The 19,369-nt window shown below is 51.7% G+C and overlaps 1 protein-coding gene across 1 annotated transcript in view; it reads left to right on the forward strand.

Moving 5' to 3' along the window:
• The window catches only part of SLC28A1 (solute carrier family 28 member 1), a 45,068-nt gene that overhangs the window by 1,950 nt on the left and 23,749 nt on the right, over positions 1-19,369 (forward strand). Inside the window, exons 2-9 of the mRNA XM_084869129.1 lie at positions 7,218-7,800; positions 9,045-9,156; positions 9,905-9,993; positions 11,827-11,918; positions 13,577-13,760; positions 15,309-15,450; positions 16,137-16,250; positions 18,621-18,698. Coding sequence (XP_084725255.1) covers positions 9,061-9,156; positions 9,905-9,993; positions 11,827-11,918; positions 13,577-13,760; positions 15,309-15,450; positions 16,137-16,250; positions 18,621-18,698 — 795 coding nt within the window. The 5' untranslated portion in view covers positions 7,218-7,800; positions 9,045-9,060. The remainder of the gene's footprint in view (positions 1-7,217; positions 7,801-9,044; positions 9,157-9,904; positions 9,994-11,826; positions 11,919-13,576; positions 13,761-15,308; positions 15,451-16,136; positions 16,251-18,620; positions 18,699-19,369) is intronic.

Raw genomic sequence — 19,369 nt, forward strand, 5'->3', positions numbered from 1 at the left:
CAAAGGGTTCAAGGGACAGCAGCTACCAGACACTCAGCCTCAGGGGACACACCACACACGAGAATGACCCTGGCACTTGCAGCACATACCTGGCTGGAAGTTATAACAAGACATGATTATCTGGATTCCTGGGCTGAGGAAATGGTCGTCAATGCCTTTGGCCACTTTTAAAATTAGTTTCAGAGAGAAAGGGAAAGGGAGAGAGAGAAACATCAATGATGAGAGAGAATCATTGATCAGCTGCCTCCTGCATGCCCCCTCCTGGGGATTGAGCCCACAACCCCAGTCATGTGCCCTTGACCAGACTTGAACCTGGGACCCTTCAGTCTGCAAGCCGATGCTCTATCCACTGAGTCAAAACAACTGGGGCTGGCCACTGTTTTTTTTTAATTATTATTATTTGAATAGCACATCCAGGCCCAATATGGGACATGTCCCTGTGGATTAAAACTGACATTTTTTTTTCTTTTTGTGTGTGTGTGAGAAAGCCCAACAATCAGAGGCTGTTTTGCATTTAAGTATTTAACACTGGCTATATACAAAAGGGACAGCATTTCAGTTAGAAATATTTCACCTGTTCCCAAGTTCTTGCTGTTAATAGAGCAACATTTAGCATCTTACTCTTTTGACATTTAAAAATCAGGAGGCGTAGTGCTACTCTTTTATCCTTTGGTTTCCAGCGACAAATAATGCAATAATAAGGCCTGCAGTTTTCGGTTCCTCTTGAGTGACATTTATTAGCAGAGAGAAACCTGATGCTTTAGCAGAAATTTGGCAGCCCAAGAGGTACACCAACTGCTCCAAAGCACCCCATGAGCTAGAAGCAATGCTTTCAGTTGGCCTGACTGGTAATCCAGTGGCTATACCAAGTTTCATCGAGAGAGTATTGACTCATAAAAAGTTTCCAACAGTGACAGCTCCGTTTATTTTCTCATTCACAGCACACATTCCTGCCACACAACAAATGCTACTGGTGGTACGGTAGTAATTTAAATAGCTCTTGCTCGATCCTCTTTACTAACCAATCCTTGCTTCCCCTTATAAACTATATTGCCAATCGTATTGCCAAAGTTAGATGCTACAGCCCAGCCCGGCAGGTCAAATCTTCCACGGTCTCCTGGAAATAATAGGAAAGAGCCATCTCTGAGCCACGTCAGTTCTGAGGTCACAGGACAGTGCCCGATGGGTTCTCAAATAAATCACCTGAACAAAAAATCCTCATCTCTGACTAAGGAATCTGCCTAAGAGGCGCCAGGCTACCTGCTGTGCAGACTGTCACTGGGCAGACATTTCACAGGGTCTCTTCTTTCATCAGGGCAAAATGGATGTTCTTGGACAAATTGGAGTTGGACTTAGGTTTTGTGGCTGGCTGCCCAGCAAATCAGCCCCTGCAGAGTTGGTGCTGGGTCTTGCTCAGGAGGTAACTTAGGGACCTTGTGTCCATGATGTCATGGAGTCTGACCAGAGGTCACAAATCACAGCCACCGGGTCTAAGTGTGGGCTCAGAATCCATCCTGCCTGCCAAGGTGGAGTGGGAACGTGGGGTGGACACATCAGGTGTCAGTCGCCTACAGTCTACCTCAGCCTGTTCAACTTCTCAATAGTTGCTCCATTTATGAAGCTGGCTGCCCCTTCCACATCTCCATGGAGAACAGATGGCGGATGTGGTGACCAGTACCTACCTCACTGATTGTTATGAGGGTTAATTGAGATACTGCAGAAAAAAAGTTTTTAAAAAAATATTTTATTGATTTTTTTATTTTTATTTTTTTACAGAGAGGAATGGAGAGGGATAGAGAGTTAGAAACATCGATGAGAGAGAAACATCAATCAGCCGCCTCCTGCACACTCCCCACTGGGGTTGTGCCCGCAAGCAAGGTACATGCCTTTGACCAGGAATCGAACCTGGGACCCTTCAGTCCGCAGGCTGACGCTCTATCCACCGAGCCAAACCGGCCAGGGTGAAAGCTCTTAGCACAGCCTGGCACATACCACGCTCTCAGGCGTGAAGGTGTCAGCTGGTGCCTCAATTGTCACCGTCTTCTGGAACCACAGGCTCCATCACAGGGCCCACTCACACACTGCTCTTCTCCAAGCGGGGAGACCCCGGGGCTTGTCCCTTCGCTCAGATGAGGTGGCTAACCAGCATCTCTGCTTCATCCCTGGAAATGGTCTCATCCTAGCACTGCCTCCTGGCCCACACGCTAGGCAGTGTTTAGCTCCCGTGTTGGGTCATGTTCTCCACAAACGGCCACTGTCATGGAGCTGAAGGGAACTGGATACAACCTTTGGAATAGTGACACTTGCTTCTACAGGCATCGCGAAATGGAAAGGATTGGTTCAATGGCAAGGAGTGGTTCCGAATGAGTCATGGTGTATGATTGCCAAGTCCACATAGGAGGGACACTTGGCACCAGTCAGAGATGAAGCCAGGCCTTTCGGTCTTTGGCACACTGTTATCAGCGGAATTCCACCTGCGTGGAGGAAGCCAAGATATGCCTGGAAAGTTTCAACGTCTAGATGTGACAGTCGGAGGTGTCCGTTTTTATTCTTCCTAACAGTCGTGTTTAGTTTGTGATGCCTCACTTGTCAGCACCTTCCTTATGGATACTTCTGGTCTGTGGTAGATTTATTTTACCAGCTCCTCCCCGGGAGGCCTGAAGTCCTCTTGATGCAAATTTTCGTAAAAAAAGAATTTCTGGCTTTGCTGTAAGGCTCAGTGGGTGCCACACCAGACCACTTCTCTGACAGGGAGAGAAGACGGAGCAATCAAGGGATTATTTTTGCCTGTATAAATAACCAGCTTATCAGCTGGGACTCAATGTCAGGCTCTGAGCCAACAAAGCAATGGAAATCCAAATGAATAGCCTTACAGCCCTTCCCAGAGGCTGGAGGAAAATGGTGCCCCTCAGATGGAGGATATGGCCTAAAAGCCATAATTGATATATTTGAACCCGAAGGGATGATATGCATTAAGAACTACTTGCTTTGTAGAACATCCTAACCTGGATCCGACTGAAAATGAAACATCTCAATCTCTCGTTATATAAAAAGCTCATGAAATGGAGAAGAAAGAAGGATAGAAAGTGAAATAGCAAAGGGAGTATTCTTCACAAAATAGTAACCAGTTAAATATTTTGAAACAGTGATCTTCTACCTGCTTGGGGAAAACTCCCCTTGCCTGGTGGCCTTGGGCCCTCTTGGATGTGGGACCAGGTGTCCTTATGTCACCAGCCCTTCTTTCCTTCCTTCCTTTCTTCCTTCCTTCCTTCCTCTTTTCTGAATGGAGAGGGAGAGAGAGATAGAAACATCAATGGTAAGAGAGATTCATTGATTGGTTACTTCCTGCATGCCCACACTGGGGATTAAGCCCACATCTGGGCATATGCCCTGACTAGGAATCAAACCATGCCCTCCTGATTCATAGATCCACTCTCAGCCACTGAGTCACGCTAGCTGGGCACTAGCCCTCTCTTGTTGGTTGAGATCGAGATGAGCCCCAGACCAGTTATTTCATTTTGTATTAGATAATGGCCATTTGTGCCCATCTGTTCTCCGTGAACAGAGTCAAGGGGTGGACTATATCAGGGGATACTTGGATAGTCATGCCAAGCAGCCATTGTAGGGGTATTCGACCTTTTGGGTATTGGAGAGAATGACAAGGTCATATTCCTACAATTTTTTGTCCAGTGCTTGGACACATGAATCAATGCAACGAAAGAGACCTCACCTGTGAAGAGCCAAGTGCCGGCAAGATTGTGAGAAGAAAATAGATTGTTGAACACCCTTTCCGATGATGGTTGCCTCTTACAGCCCTGAATGTTTCACTCACCACTTATAAAAATGCCCTCTTTGTTGTATCAAAGCCTGGCAAGGAGAAGGTTTCTTTCCCATGCCTTGGCCAAGAATTCCCTGGAAACAGGAAGTGGCCCCAAAGAACTAAACCCAGAAACAGGTAAGTGGTTGCCTCTAAAGAGTGGGACAGGCATAGGAGAGGTGGGACAGGCATGGGAGAGGCGGAGTAGCCTCTTCATTATAAATCCAAGTGCTATTTTGTTTTGACGGGAAAGGAAATATACACCCAGTGGCCAGATTATTATCTCTGAATGCATAATAATCGGGCCACTCAGTGTATATCCTATAGAATAAAAGGCTAATATGCAAATTGTCCCCTTGACCAGGAGTTGGACCAGCAGGCAGGCCAGCCAACCGCCCATGTCCCCTCTCCCTGGCCAGGCTGGCCAGACCCCACCCATGCACGAATTCATGCACCGGGCCTCTAATACACACATTGATTGGCCAGATTATTATACATTCAGAGATCATCATAATCTGGCCACTCGGTGTATATGTATATTTATTCCTTATCTTCCTCTGCCTGGCTCAGACCCAGGCCTCACTCTACTATCTGGTGGATGGGATAGGCCTCAGAGCTAAACATCTCAGGAACAGGCCCCAGGGGGTCACGTGATGTGCTGAGTGCTGGGGTCACACAGCTGGATGGGGCAGAGCCACGCATGACCCCTGCGGTCCTCCAGCTCTTGGTCTTTCCCTGGTGGCCTCAACTCAACCCACCCAGCCTCCTGACTGCCCAGCCTGTGGCTCTCAGCCGAATACCACCTCAAAAGAGATCTGGTGCCTGACCTCAGTGGCTCAGTGGTTGAGCATTGACCTATGAACCAGGAAGTCACAGTTCAATTCCTGGTCAGGGCACATGCCCTGGTTGTGGCCTCAATCCCCAGTAGGGGGTATGCAGAAGGCAGCTGATCCATGATTCTCTCTCATCCTTGATGTTTCTATCTCTCCCTCTCCCCTTCTCTCCAAAATCAATAAAAACATGTTTAAAAAAAAAAAAAAAAAGAGCATCTGGCTTCTGGGAGCCAGTCACTACTGGTCCCTCCACCTTGAGTGGGGGCAGCAGAGGAGAAGCACGGGTCTCTTGACCTGGAGGAGGAGAAGATGCCAAGACATCTCTGAGATGGGACTGTGGCAGCGATGACACCTGGCAGCCCCAGGGTGCCAGGCTGTCTGCCAAACACCCACCAGAATTAGCTTGCTTAATCCTCATGAATATTTATTTCAGAGGCAGATACCATTCCCCTCCCCCACTGCGTTACAGATGAGGAAACAGGCCGACTCGGAGAGACAGGAATGAATCCAGACCTTTAAGCTCCAAGCTCAGGGTTTTATCTCATGACACACAGTCCTTGCTTTGGAGATTAGGCCGGTGTGGCTAAATGGTTGAGCATCAACCTATGAACCAGGAAATCATAGTTTGATTCCAGGCCAGGGTACATTTTTTTGGGGTTGTGGGCTGGATCCCCAGAGTGGGATGTGCAGGAGGCAGTGGATCAACAATTCTCATCATTAATGTTTCTATCTCTCCCTCCCTCCCTCTTCTCTAAAATCAATTTTTAAAAATACTTTAAAAAAAGAGATTAAGGACATGCGCTGAGATATAGGGAATGCTTTGAAACAAGTTTGGCTGCTTCTGGATGTGTTGTGCTTCCAGGCTTTCGTCTGTCTGGACACCAAGAGAGGAGGGGAGAGCCCTGGCAGGTGTGGCTCAGTGGATGGAGCGTTGGCCTGCGGACTGAAGGGTCACAGGTTCGATTCCGGCCAAGGGCACATGCTCGGGGTTGTGGGCTCAATCCCCAGTAGGGGGGCATGCAGGAGGCAGCTGATGGATGGTTCTCTCCCATCATTGATGTTTCTATCTCTCTATCCCTTTTCCTTCCCCTCTGAAATCAATAAAGAAATATATTTTTTAAAAGAGAGAGAGAGAGAGAGGAGGGGAGAGAGCAGGGAGGAAGGGAGGGAAGGGCGAGAGGTTAGAAGCAGGCAGAGGTTAGAAGGGGATGGAGGCAGAGAAGCAGGTTCAGTCCCCTCTGTCTTTTTTTTTTTTTTAATATATTTTATTGATTTTGTACAGAGAGGAAAGGAGAGAGATAGAGAGTTAGAAACATCGATGAGAGAGAGTCATCATCAGCTGCCTCTTGCACACCCCCTACTGGGGATGTGCCCACAACCAAGGTACATGCCCTTGACCGGAATCGAACCCGGGACTCTTCAGTCCCCAAGTCGATGCTCTATCCATTGAGCCAAACCGGTCTCGGCAGTCCCCTCTGTCTTGACTGTGACTTCTTCCTTGATGAGGCCCCCTCTGACGGCAGCTCCGTCCACCCTTGTGGAGGCTGCACCCAGAGGCACTGGTCCCGCTCAGGACACACCAGGTGACGTCACGGGCACTGAGTTTACCATCGTTGACCTGAAATAAATAGCCAGATATTTCTCCAGCAAAAATGGGTTTATTTGGAAACAACAAAAAATTGCAATTCAGGACAGGCAGCCTAATAGCAAAGCATTCCAAGTTCCGACAAAGGAGAGGAAATTCTTTTGTAGAAGAGGAATTCCGGAAAGCTAAGATAAACAAAGACCCCTTCCTGCTGGGCTGCAGGGACCACGCACCTTAGAGCTCTCTCTTCTGGCCTCCCAGCTTCATTTTAAATGGGCTCTGTGTTTATTACTTTTTACAGAATCAGGCACCCCCAAAGAGCGGGTAGGACAGAATGTGGCTTTCTGCCAGGAAAGGAATTTTGCAAAGAAACTGGTATAGTCTGAGTCCCTTTTGTAAAATGAATACCATTTGACAGTATTCACTTAAGAAAAAAGTCTGGACCAAAATGCCACAAATGCCGAAACCGGTGTGGCTCAGTGGATAGAGCGTCGGCCTGCGGACTGAAAGGTCCCAGGTCCGATTCCGGTCAAGGGCATGTGCCTTGGTTGCAGGCACATCTCCGGTGGGGGGTGTGCAGGAGGAAGCTGATCAGTGTTTCTATCTCATCTGATGTTTCTAACTCTCTTTCTCTCTCCCTTCCTTTCTGCAAAAAATCATTAAAATATATTTTTTTAAAAATAGGTGGGGAAAAAAAAGAGGGGGTACCCTGCCCTCCTTGCATCAATCTCCAGGTTTTTTTTTTCCCAGAACAACCAGCACGTGCAGGAACTGCACTCTGTGCTACAAGGTAATATTTATGCATCATAAAAGGTTTTGTCCTGTGTGTTTAATTATTAAAGAGATGTAAATCCTGTCAGATAGGTTTAATGATTAGTTTGAGGATTGAAACACTAAACGGTTTGTCCCTTGACTTTGCACATGGTTGCTTAGGTGTCAAAGAGAAGAATGAGCAAATTGTGTGATTTTGTTTTGTGTGTAGGATGCTCAGACCTGAAAACACTTTGACCATCTGCGACAGCTACACTGCATCCTTTCCCTTCAAGCTCAGGTAGACAGATTGCTGTGACAATTACTGGTGGAGTGAGAAAGGGAGACTGGGTAAGAGGTAAAATGAAAGGTAAGGTGCACGGTCTGAGACACTGAGGAGCACTGAGGGCAGGGGCACAAGGAGGCCACAGGAGGGGCCGTGGGAAGGATGAGCATAATCACGGTGGGCTTCCTGGAAGAGGTGTGAGTGTTTGGGAGCAGAGGAGCGTGGAGAGGAGGGCATCTCAGAGGAGGAAGACAAATTAAGTTAAGAGGGCAGAACCCAGTGGGTCAGGCCTACTGGGGGGCCCACTTGCCCTGGTTCCCCTGTTCCCTGAAAGAGGTTGGGGTCCCTGCCTTTGCTGTGACAAAGCTGAAGGGGAAGCTCAACAACCTACACCGAATCTGAACTCTGCCCAGGAATTCCCATGAAAATGAGATCAGAGGCCAAAGTGCAAGCAGGTTGTGCCTGGCCTATCCTCCCAGAAATCCACGCTGCCGCCTGCCCCTGAGAGAGGCTCGTTCACCACAAAAAGGTGAGTAGGAGGAGGACCCTGCCTCCCTCGGTGCGGCCGTGCGTTTGTGTCTGTGTCTGTGCGGCCGTGTGTCTGTGTCTGTGTGCTCATGGGTAGGTGGGCTCTCCCAGGAAAGAAAAAGAGAGGGAACAGGAGTGGGGAGACATGGGGTCTCAGGGCTCTTACTTACAGATGAGTTTAAGTCTATGAACTGAGCTTCAGTTAAAAAAAAAAAAAAAGGAGCCGAAACCAGTTTGGCTCAGTGGATAGAGTGTTGGCCTGCAGACTGAAGGGTCCCAGGTTCGATTCTGGTCAAGGGCATGTACCTTGGTTACGGGCACATCTCCGGCAGGGGGTGTGCAGGAGGCAGCTGATCGATGTTTCTCTCTTATTGATGTTTCTAGCTCTCTGTCCCTCTCCCTTCCTCTCTGTAAAAAAAATCAATAAAATATTTTTTTTTTTTAAAGGAAAGAAAGAGGATTATATTAGCTCTTGTAATTGATAAGTCCAGGGGCAGGGCTGATTTCAGGGACAATTGGGTACAGGGACTAGAATGAGGTTTTTAGGACAATGTGTCTCCACCTTTCAGAGGTCGGATGACAGTACAATACAATGAAAATATCACTTAATGGCAATGGTGGGTGTTTTTTTTTTGTTTTTTTTTAAATAATGTATTTTTATTGATTTCAGAGAGGAAGGAAGAAGGAGAGGGGGAGAGAGAGATGGAAATATCAATGATGAGAGAGAAAATCATTGACTGGCTGCCTCCTGCACATCCCACACTGGGGATGGAGCCCGCAACCTGGGCATATGCCCTGACCGGGAATCGAACCGCGACCTTCTGGTTCATAGGTCGATGCTCAACCACCGAGCCACGCAATGGCAGTGGTTTTAATGTACTGTGGGGAGCGTTGAAAGCTAGGGCCTCTCTTCACCAAAATACCTGTATCAAGTACACATACGTGTTACCCAGAATTCCTTCCTTCCCCTCCCTGTGTAGCGGGCAGACTTTTCCTGGCCTCGTGGGTTTCTGAGAACTTGCCTCTCACTGGTTCAGAAGTGGGCACGGGAAGGCCTGCCTTCCGCTGGCCCTGGGGAGTCACGGTCATGCCCCCGGCCAAGATGAGGGTTGGGTTCTGGGATGACAGGAGCTACGCTAGGTGACTGGTCCCCCCTGCCATCCCTCTCCCTTCCCATCCACCTTCCTCCCTCAGCTCCCTCCCTGGCTGCCACCTTTCAGCTCTGGGCCTCCCTCTGTTTTCCAGCTGGAAGATCTGGCACATGGAGACCAACACACCGAGGCCCCAAGAGTCCATCTCTCTCGCATCCGTGGCCAACGGTCTGGACAACATGGGGGCTGAGATCTTGGAAAGCCTGGTCTGTCCCCTTCCCCAGCCCCCTCTTGGTCCCCTAGTGGGAAGGACTTTTGTTCACCATCTTCCTTCCCCACCCCTCCAGTGTGATGGCCTCCTCAGCGCAGAGCAGTCCCTTATGTCACTTCTTAAACACGCGTGCGCCCATCATGTGCCCGTAGGGCCCGCCCTAGTCTGAACGGTCAGGAAGGTCTCAACCAGGAGGAGCCATGGGGCTGCGATGTAAAGGATGAGAAGGAGAAAGCACGTGGGGGCCGGGGTGGCGTGGGGGTGGGGGTCCCCGAGGAAGCCTCAGCCTTTGGGGAGCTGGCAGGCCTGTCCTTGCTCTGGAACGGCCAGGTCGGGTCCCACCACTCAGAACTCTGGAGCCTAAAATGACACCCTCTTCCCTCCCCAAGTCCCCTCCCCTCACCTCACTGCACCTTTCACACTGCAATTTGTAAGAGTCACCCCCCTACATGTCAGAACCCAACTCCACAGACTATGAGGTTATTGGTGGTGACCTAGGTGGCCCTGCCTGGCACTCCCCACCGGCAGAGCCCAGCACACAGTAGGTGCTCAATGCATGCACGCTCTGCAGAATTTAAGTTGCCTTCCATTTACTTCCTGTGCAAAAGCTCACCCACCCCGGCCCACTCCCCAGGCGACTGTGGGCACACTGGTGGCAGCCAGGGCCTCTCCCATTCTGGGCCCCCGCTCCAGTTCTCACTTGGGGCGGCAGAGACACTGTGGTCACTCTCTGGTGGCTTTAGGAGGAAGGCCAGACTCCAGGCGGCGACTTGAGCCCTGCAGAGGGCGGGAACAGTTCGAACAAAGCCAGCCAGGAGCCCTTCTCAGGAGGGTAAGCAGTCGGGGGGGGAGGGGGGGGGCGGGGGGGGAGGGAGGGGGGAGGAAGTGGGGGACGCGGACTGGATGGGGAGGGGGGGAAGCCGCCAGGGGGAGCAGGGGTGGGAGCGTGCTCTCTGCCAGGCAGAAACACAACTCCCTGTATCTTTGCTGACAGAAGGAGAAAACACGATTTAACTCACGAATGTGCTCTGCTGGCCTCTGCCTCCATCCGAGGCAGGCCAGGCCCGAGGCTCCCAACCTGCCAGAGTGAAATCACATTGGAAACCCCCAAATATGGTTTAACTCGGATGGGATCCCCCAAGGCAGACTGGCCCTCCTCTTAATTATTCAGTCTCTGACCACCTTGGGTAAGGTGACCAGACGTCCCGCTTTGGGCTGGACAGTCCCGATTTTTAACAATTTGTCCCACGTCCCGAGGCGTTTAAAAAAAAAAAAAAAAGTCCTGATTTTTAAAACGCCGTGGGAAGGCTGGAGCCCAGAGAAGGAAAGGGGCAGACCCAGGTCACACAGGCAGCAAGCAGGAGCCTCGAACGGGGCCTCCCAATACGTGGGCCCGCTGGGGTGCTCACTGGCCAGTCCTGAGCCAAGGAGAACAGGGGGTGGGGGTTCCGTCTGTCTGTCTTAGAGCAAGATTGGCGAAGATGCATGGAGGCGGTGGGAGATGGGACAGAGAAAGGGAAGAGAGGGTCCTTAAAGCTAAGGTGATTAGACATCCCGCTTTTAGATTCTTTCCAAAAATCGGGACTTATTTATTTATTTATTTATTTTATTGATTTTTTTTTTTTTTACAGAGAGGAAGAGAGAGGGATAGAGAGTTAGAAACATCAATGAGAGAGAAACATCGACCAGCTGCCTCTTGTACAGCCCCTACTGGGGATGTGCCCACAACCAAGGTACATGCCCTTGACCGGAATCAAATCTGAGACCTCAGTCCGCAGATCGACGCTCTATCCCACATGTGTCAAACACAAGGCCCGCGGGCCAAATCCAGCCCGCCAGGCCTTGCAATGTGGCCCGCACCGCGCTGTCATCACTGCACTCCGCTGTCAGTTTATGACATTGTCAGTTTATGACTGTTCAGTAAACCATTCGGCCCGCGATTTAGGCTGGATTTTAGATTTTGGCCCCTTCTCTGATTGAGTTCGACACCCCTACTCTATCCACTGAGCCAAACCGGTTTTGGCAACCGGGACTTTTTTAAAAACGCCGCAGGACACGGGACAAATTGTTAAAAATCGGGACTGTCCCGCCAAAAGCGGGACGTCTGGTCACCTTACTTACAGCAGCAGCCGTGCAGCCTGTGAGACCCCAGAGGATAATCAGATTCCAGCCTCTATGCAAGGATAGGCCAGTGACCAGATGCCCGGGAAAGAACTGGCATTGCACTGGGCCTGGAAGGCAGTGGGGCCACAGCTGCTGGCATAAAGCGGGCTGTTCCCATATTTCTGAGGGGAGCCGCTGACTCGGCGAGGAGTGTCCCGGGTCCCCAGGGGGTAAATGCAGAGCTGGGAGCCTCTCCCCCTTGCTCCGTGGGGGGGCGGGAGCGGGGCGGCCGGCATGGTTTGTGCGTGTTGTTTGGCAGCTGTTTGCTGGGGAGTTCTTCCTGCTGGCAGGCGATTCCCCTCCAGCCCTGCACAACCTCAGGGTGGTGCTGAGTAGCCTGAGCCTTTCCTCTGTTTGCTCAGCGCTGTGGGGTGTCAAGGCCAGTGCCTGGCTCACCCCCTATCACTCTTTCATTGGAGCGGCTTCCACCTGGAGGTGTTGAGGGTCCCCATGGGGACGGAAGCCTGGGGGCCACTTGCGGACTCTCTGGTCTTCTCCCCAGGAGGAGCCTGCAGCCAGCCCTGAGAGCGAGGCGCTTCTGCAGGGAGCACACACAACTGTTCCGATGGATCCGCACGGGCCTGCTCTGTACCGGTGAGCCTGGGCCCCGCCCCGCCCACCCCGCCCACCCACGTCCGTCATCTCCACCCCTGTCTCAGTTCACTCACCCAGCAATTCAACAGAACTTTGTTGAGCGCCAGCTCAGGGCCAGCGCCCGTGCCGGAAGCAGGGTCAGCAGAATTAAGGCAGACCAGATCTTGTTCCCCAGGCACTCTGATCAGCAAGGGAGAGGACAACAACTGTGTCCACACAGGGCAGCGTGCCATCTGGCTGGGAGCACCAAGGAAGGATGAGGGTAATCAGGGAGGACTTCCCGGAGGAGGTGGCATCTGAGTCTCACTGATTGAGCAGGAGTCGGCCAGGTGGAGGGGAAGGACAATAAGGAGTGAGAGGCACTCCGTGCAGAGGAACCCCAGGAGCAAAAGTGAAAAGGGACAGGGTGCGGACAGGGAGCTGATCAACAGTCTAGTGTGGCTACAGGGTAATGTTGTGGACAAGGAGCCAGAGGATGAGAGGACGCTCAACCACTGAACCACACCGGCCGGGCTCATATTTCTTTCTGGAGGCATAGCAAGGACTGGTTTAGCTCCTCAAGGGGGAGGAGGGCATAGGGGAAAAAGGAGATTCCAGGAAGAAAATGTCACTGATGAATACTGCAGACCGGGATCCTTCCTGGAATACCTGACTTCTTTACCTCTGTCCTCTGTGGAAGCCAGTTCGCTCCGGAGCACAGCAGGCACTCCTTTGATGCTAGAATAAGCCATGCTGTCTAGCTTCCTCCAAGCACATCTCCTCACTCCCGTTGGGTCAGCACTTGACAGTTTGCAGAGCTCTTACACGCTATCAGTTAACTCTGTAACCACCCTCAACACTAAGGTGACCAGACGTCCCGCTTTTGGCGGGACAGTCCCGATTTCTAACAATTTGTCCCGTGTCCAGCGGCGTTTTAAAAAGCCCTGATTGCCGGAACGGGTTTGGCTCAGTGGATTGAGTGTCGGTCTGTGGACTGAAGGGTCCCAGGTTCGATTCAGGTCAAGGGCATGTACATTGGTTGCGGGCACATCCCCAGTAGGGGATGTGCAGGAGGCAGTTGGTCGATGTTTCTCTCTCATTGATGTTTCTAACTCTCTATTCCTCTCCCTTCCTTTCTGTAAAAAATCAATAATATATATATATATATATATATATATATATATATGGCCCCGATTTTTGGAAAGAATGCTAGGGAACGGCGGGAGAACGGGAAGGAAATATACGGTTTTCGGTGGCCATGTGGTTATTTAGCCAGGATATGAGTTTTATATTATTTTTGTTAATTTTATAATGTTAAACTTTAATAATAACAAATAATTGTTGAGAACCGATTATCGAGAACTGCTTATCAAAGTTCGCATTGAAAATTCGGGACTTTTTTTAAATGCCGTGGGACGTGGTTAAAAATCGGGACTGATCCGCCAAAAGCGGGACTGTCCCGCCAAAAGCTGGACGTCTGGTCACCTTACTCAACACAGGAGGGATGACTGTTCTCACTTCCAAGCGAGGAATGTGGCTCAGAGGGGTTGGGTGAAATTCACGCCCACCAAGTTCTGGATGGGGTCGTTGGAGCCAGAGGGCGGGGCTTCAGGGACCCACAGGGACCCACGTCATCACTGACCCCCCCCCCTTCTCATCCTTTCCCCTGCCACTCCCAGCGTTTGCGGCCTTCCTGCTGATCGCCTGCCTCCTGAATTTCCAGAGGGCCCTGGCCCTGTTTGTCCTCACGTGTGTGGTCCTGGCCTTCTTGGCCCACGGCCTGCTGAAGAGGCTGCTGGGACCCAAGCTGCGGAGGTGTGCCAGGCCTCTGGGGCATCCCCGCCTGAGCCTCTGGCTTAAGAGGTGAGTGAGCTCGCAGCCCCCAGCCAGGGCGGGGTGAGAAGGTGCGGGGCACAGAGGCTGAGGGCCTCTGTCTGAGTCAGCTCTGGGGGCACAGCCAGGGCTGGGTGAGCAGGGCCTCCTCGGCCCATCCCACCGGCCAGTTCCTGTGCCGTGGAGAGCGGACTCCACCCTGCTTGCCGTTTGGAGGCCCCAGGGCAAGCGTTGCTGGGTGGCATCAAAGATGGCAGCGATCTCTGTGGAGATGTGCCAGTTGCTGGCTGGTTCTCTGCCCCAGTTACAACAGCTGACTGACAGCGGAGGACAGGACTCGACAGTTTCCTAAAGTAAGAGGTGCCAGCTCATCCCGGCGGGGAGGGCCCCTCCCCCCGCCTCCCGTCAGATCTCCGGGGACACGTGTGAGACGTGTAGCTGCGGGGTGACCACCCTGGAGTCTGAATCAGCAGGTCCCCCTCCCCGGGGATTTCGTTGGTGTCGTCGTCGTTGTTAATCCTCACCCGAAGATATTTCTCCCATTGATTCTCAGAAACTCGAAGGGAGGGAAGGAGGGAAAGGGAGAGGGCAAAGGAAAGGGAAAGAGAGAGAAAGAGAAAGAAACATCGATGGGAGAGAGATACACTGATTGGTTGCCTCCCACACACACCCCGACTGGGACCGGGGATCAAACCTGCAACCCATGTAGGTGCCCTTGACTATGAATTGAACCTGAGACCCTTTAGTCCACAGGCCGACGCTCTAACGCATGAGCCACACCACCCAGGGCAACAGCGAATTTTTTAAAAATATATATTTTATTGATTTTTTTTACAGAGGGGAAGAGAGGGATAGAGAGTTAGAAACATCAATGAGGGAGAAACATCTACCAGCTGCCTCCTGCACACCCGCCCACAACCAAGGTACATGCCCTTGACCAGAATGGAACCCGGGACCCTTCAGTCCGAAGGCCGATGCTCTATCCACTGAGCCAAACTGGTTATGTCAGTGGTTGGCAAACTCATTAGTCAACAGAGCAGCAAACCTCTGCTCTCGAGCCGCATGTAGCTCATGAACCACAGTTTGCCGACCACTGGGTTAGGCCGTTAAGGCAACGGAATTTTTTTAAAAAAAGTATATTTTTATTGATTTCAGAGAGGAAGGGAGAGGGAGAGAGAGAGAAATATCAATGAGGAGAGAGAATCGTTGACCACCTGCCTCCTGCACGCCCCCCACTGGGGACTGGGCTCCCAATCCGGGCATGTGCCCTGACCAGGAATCAAACCCTGACCTCCGGGTTCATAGGTCAGCACTCAACCAACTCAGCCGTGCCACTGGGCCTAACACCACATTCAGAGTAAATAATGGTGGGATCTGATTTCACTGTATTATATAGTTGTTAGTCCTCTCCCAACCCTGAGAAGTGGGGAGCCTTTTCCTTTTCCCCGTGACTCAGAGAGGCTAGGTGGTTTTCCTGAAGTCACACAGCTCTCTCTCCTCCCACCAGCCCTGAGTGTGCTTTCCTTGTGAGGTTGGGGGAGATGCTGAGGGCCATGTCTTTCCGCCTGTCCCCTGCAGGGGCGTAGCCCTCGCCGCTTTCCTGGTCCTGGTCCTGTGGCTGGCCCTGGACACCTCCCGGCGGCCGGAGCAGCTGGTGTCCTTCGCGGGAATCTGCGTGTTCATCGGCGTCCTCTTCGCCTGCTCGAAGCATCACCGCGCAGTGAGTGCTTAGCTGTCAGGCGTGAGCGGGGCTCGGCCCTTTCTCTCCCTCTTGGCATGCCACCACCCCATATCAGGACCCCTCCCGGTTTCACAGTGTGGCTAACACCTCACCTCCCCCAGACTCCCCCCCACTCCCACCCCCGGCCCCAGCCAAGCCTCCCAGAGATCCTGGTGCACACCGGGGCTTGGGGGTGTCGCCACTAAGGAATCATTAAATGCTGAGAGGCATCCAGCTCCCTGCTGCTGGAGTGAGGGCTCTGACAGAGGGGGGATTAGGTAGCAGGGACCCTGCCTATGGAGGCAGAATGGGGGGAGGGTCCAGGCAGAGGGAGGTTACAATGACGCCAGACCCCTGAGGCCATAACTCCGCCCACCCAGCGATGACCCGGGACCAAGTACCATGGCATGCCCAAGGCTGGTCAAGGCTTAGACGGGTCTCCGGTTAGACCTGCCCACGCCCGCCTGCTGCCCCAGTCTCACTGCCACTGAGAGTGTGGCCTGTTATGAAGTCCAGGGAAGGTGTGACCACTGGCAAGAGGTCCCACCTCTGGCTAGGTCCAGCCCTGTCCTACAGGCAGCCAAATTCCCTCAGAGCAGCCCCTGGCCTCTGCTCTCACCCCACCTGACCCCAGAGGACGGCCCCCGGGAGCTGAGCTCATCAGGACCTCTCTGTATCGGCGGCAGGTGTCCTGGCGGGCCGTGTCCTGGGGTCTCGGGCTGCAGTTTGTACTCGGCCTCCTTGTCATCAGAACGGAACCTGGATTTATCGCCTTCCAGTGGCTGGGCGACCAGATCCAGGTGTGTACGGGGAGCCCGGCTTCCCAGGGCATCGTGGGTGCCGGGGAAGGGGGGAGGCGCCATTCTGTTGGGGGACAGTAAGGGGTGAGGCCTTAGAGAGTGATTGGGACCAGGATGGTGGGTGTGTGGTGGGCCCCAGACCAAGAGGGCAGCTGGGGGCTAGGCTGTGCAGCTGGTACTTCCCTCGGTCCTGGTGCCCCCAGACAGACTGAGGCTGGGTCTGATCCGGGAGAGAGGCAGGTGGTCCTTGGCAGTCTTAAGTGATGTGGAATTTATAATGGGAGTGCTGAAAAAATGGCAAATGATTTACATCGTGTATGTGTGTGTTTGAAGACAATGTTTAGTTTATTGAAGTTATGCTTTTTAAATTTCATTTTTATTGTAGTAAGTACACATAACCGTTTACCAACTTAACCATTTTTATTTTTTAAATGTATTTTTAAATATTTCAGAAATTAAGAAAGAGAGATAGAAACATCAATGATGAGAGATAATCATTGATTGGCTGCCTCCTACATGCCCCCCGCTAAGGATTGAGCCCACATCTGGGCATGTGCCTTGACCGGAATCAAACCTGGGACTCTTCAGTCTGCAGGCTGACGCCCTCTCCACTGAGCCACACCGGCGAGGGCCCATCTGAACCATTTTTAAATGTCACTGAGTTTATTCACATTGTTGTGCAATCATCATGACTTACTTTGTAAACTGTGAATTACGGAAGACAGAAGGTTAATCCCATACTCAGCCCTGACACACATTTCCACGTGCCCCTGAGGAGAAAGCCCTGCGTGTCTGGGCTCTGACTCCGTGTGGGTGTGGAGCCGAGAAGACGGAGCTGCTACTCCAGTCATGTCCCATTTTACAGATGGGGACGCTGAGGCCTGGATAGGAGGAGTGACTTGTCCCTGCAGCCTCAATGCAGGTTCTGGACCTACGTCTGGTCTTCTGTGGAAGTGTGTCCAGATTCAAACACCAAAGCCACTAGCCTGGGACAGGGACAGATGAGGGGGGAGCAGGCAGCCTTTGACAGCTGTCTCCCCTCTCACTGTCTGGCTCCCTTCCTTGTTTTTTTCTTTTTCTTTTTTTCATATATTTTATTGATTTTTTAAAAGAGGAAGAGAGAAGGGGGAGGGAGAGGGAGAGAGAGCTAGAAACATCGATGAGAGAGAAACATCAATCAGCTGCCTCCTGCACACCCCCTACTGGGGATGTGCCCGCAACCAAGGTACATGCCCTTGACTGGAATCGAACCTGGGACCCTTCAGTCTGCAGGCCGATGCTCTATCCACTGAGCTAAACAGGTCAAGGCTCCCTTCGTTGTTTTTTTTTTTTTTTAATTATTATCATTATTATCTAAATAATTCTCATCTCAGGACATTTTTTTAAAATGTATTGAAAGGAGGCCCGGAGCAGCGGCTGCCAGGCTGGGAGCGGCCAGGCCCGGAGCAGCCAGGCCTGGAACAGCTCGCTCCTCGCCTGCCCCTGCCCCACGGCTGCCTCTCAGACATGGCTGGAAACTTTTGCGGGAACTTGAGGGTCTGCTGAATCAAGTGATGAAGGCTTAGATCTGGATGTGTTGAGTTAGTATAGTGCTGGGGTGTTGATCTGTGAGTGCCTTGGGTGGGGCCTGGATGAGGCTGGTTGACCGATTTGGAAATGTCTTTTGTGTGAAGTGAATCATTGGGCATGTGGAGGTATTATTGATATGAGAAAATGCTAAGTAACTGATTTACTATCTGAAAAGGGATTTACTAAGGGGGAAAGGGAGGGAGGAAGAGACTGAACATAAACTGTGCACCTATGGATGAGGACAATGGGGGATGGGGAGGGGGCGGAGGGTGGGGTGGGAACCTGGTGGAGGGGGGAAGAAATGAGGAACCTTTGTAATAATATGAACAATAAAGATTGATTTTAAAAAAATAAAAAATAAAAAATGTATTGAAAGGGCCGAAACCGGTTTGGCTCAGTGGTAGAGCATCCGTCTGCGGACTAAAAGGTCCCAGGTTCGATTCCGGTCAAGGGCATGTACCTTGGTTGCGGGCACATCCCCAGTGGGGGTTGTGCAAGAGGCAGCTGGTCGATGTTTCTCTCTCATCGACGTTTCTAGCTCTCTATTTCTCTCCCATCCTCTCTGTAAGAAATCAATAAAATATATTTTTTAAAAAATAAAATAAAATGCATTGAAAGGGTGTATCTTCTGGAGAGAGTGGCCATGAACTTGGCTTTAACAACGCACACTGCCACGTAGTGCCCAGCCCCTACAAGACCAAGGCCTGGGGGCCTAGTCCTTGGACCAACCCGCCCAGTTTCCTCCCTCCTTCCTTCACGGGCTCACTCTGGATTTCGTTTTGTTTTGTTTTCTCCTTTCAGGTCTTCCTGAGCTACACCGAGGCCGGCTCCAGCTTCGTGTTTGGGGAAGCGCTGGTCAAGGATGTCTTTGCCTTTCAGGTCAGCTGACTGTTAGCAGCCTCTCCCAGGCACCTCCAGCCAGTGGGGAGCCCGAGCCAGCTGTGTGGGCCAGGCCTGGGCGGGGCTTCTAGAAGCTATTGAAGTTAAGCCTTGGGTCCTGGGAGGGAGGCCTGGCTGTGGGATGGCTTGGCTTAGCGGTTTGCTTTTGGTTCTGTTCGCTGCATCCTTCATCTTTTCTCCTTTTCTGGAAGAATGTGCACAAACCTGAAATTTGCATCTCTTCCCACCCCCCCCCCCCCAAGCACGCTTCAGACCCTGAATTCATAGCCCGTTAGGCTACGAGGATGCTCAGTGATCCTGGGCCTCCGTTTATATGACAGGGGGTCACCCCGAGGGGAGTGGTAACCTGGCCACAGTGGCCCAGCGAGTTAGGGCGGAGCCACGCCTAGAGCTGGGTCGCTGGACTTTCGGTCACGTGATGTTTCCTCCTCATGCGCTGAGAAGTCAGTGACGTCATACCTTCCTTCCAAAGAGCATGTCTAATCGCAGAGGTAATTCATGTAAATCATATTAGTGGTTGCGAAAGACTTTGAGATTGGATGTTCTGTCAAGAGATAAAAGCACGAGGGAGGGAGGGAGGGAGGCTTATCATTAACCAGCCTCAGCATTTCCCTGTCAGACACTAACTGTTTCCAGGCCACTGCGAGGTC

This window comes from Pipistrellus hanaki, assembly GCF_964339955.1.
Source record: "Pipistrellus hanaki genome assembly, chromosome: 21".
NCBI classification, from domain to species: domain Eukaryota; kingdom Metazoa; phylum Chordata; class Mammalia; order Chiroptera; family Vespertilionidae; genus Pipistrellus; species Pipistrellus hanaki.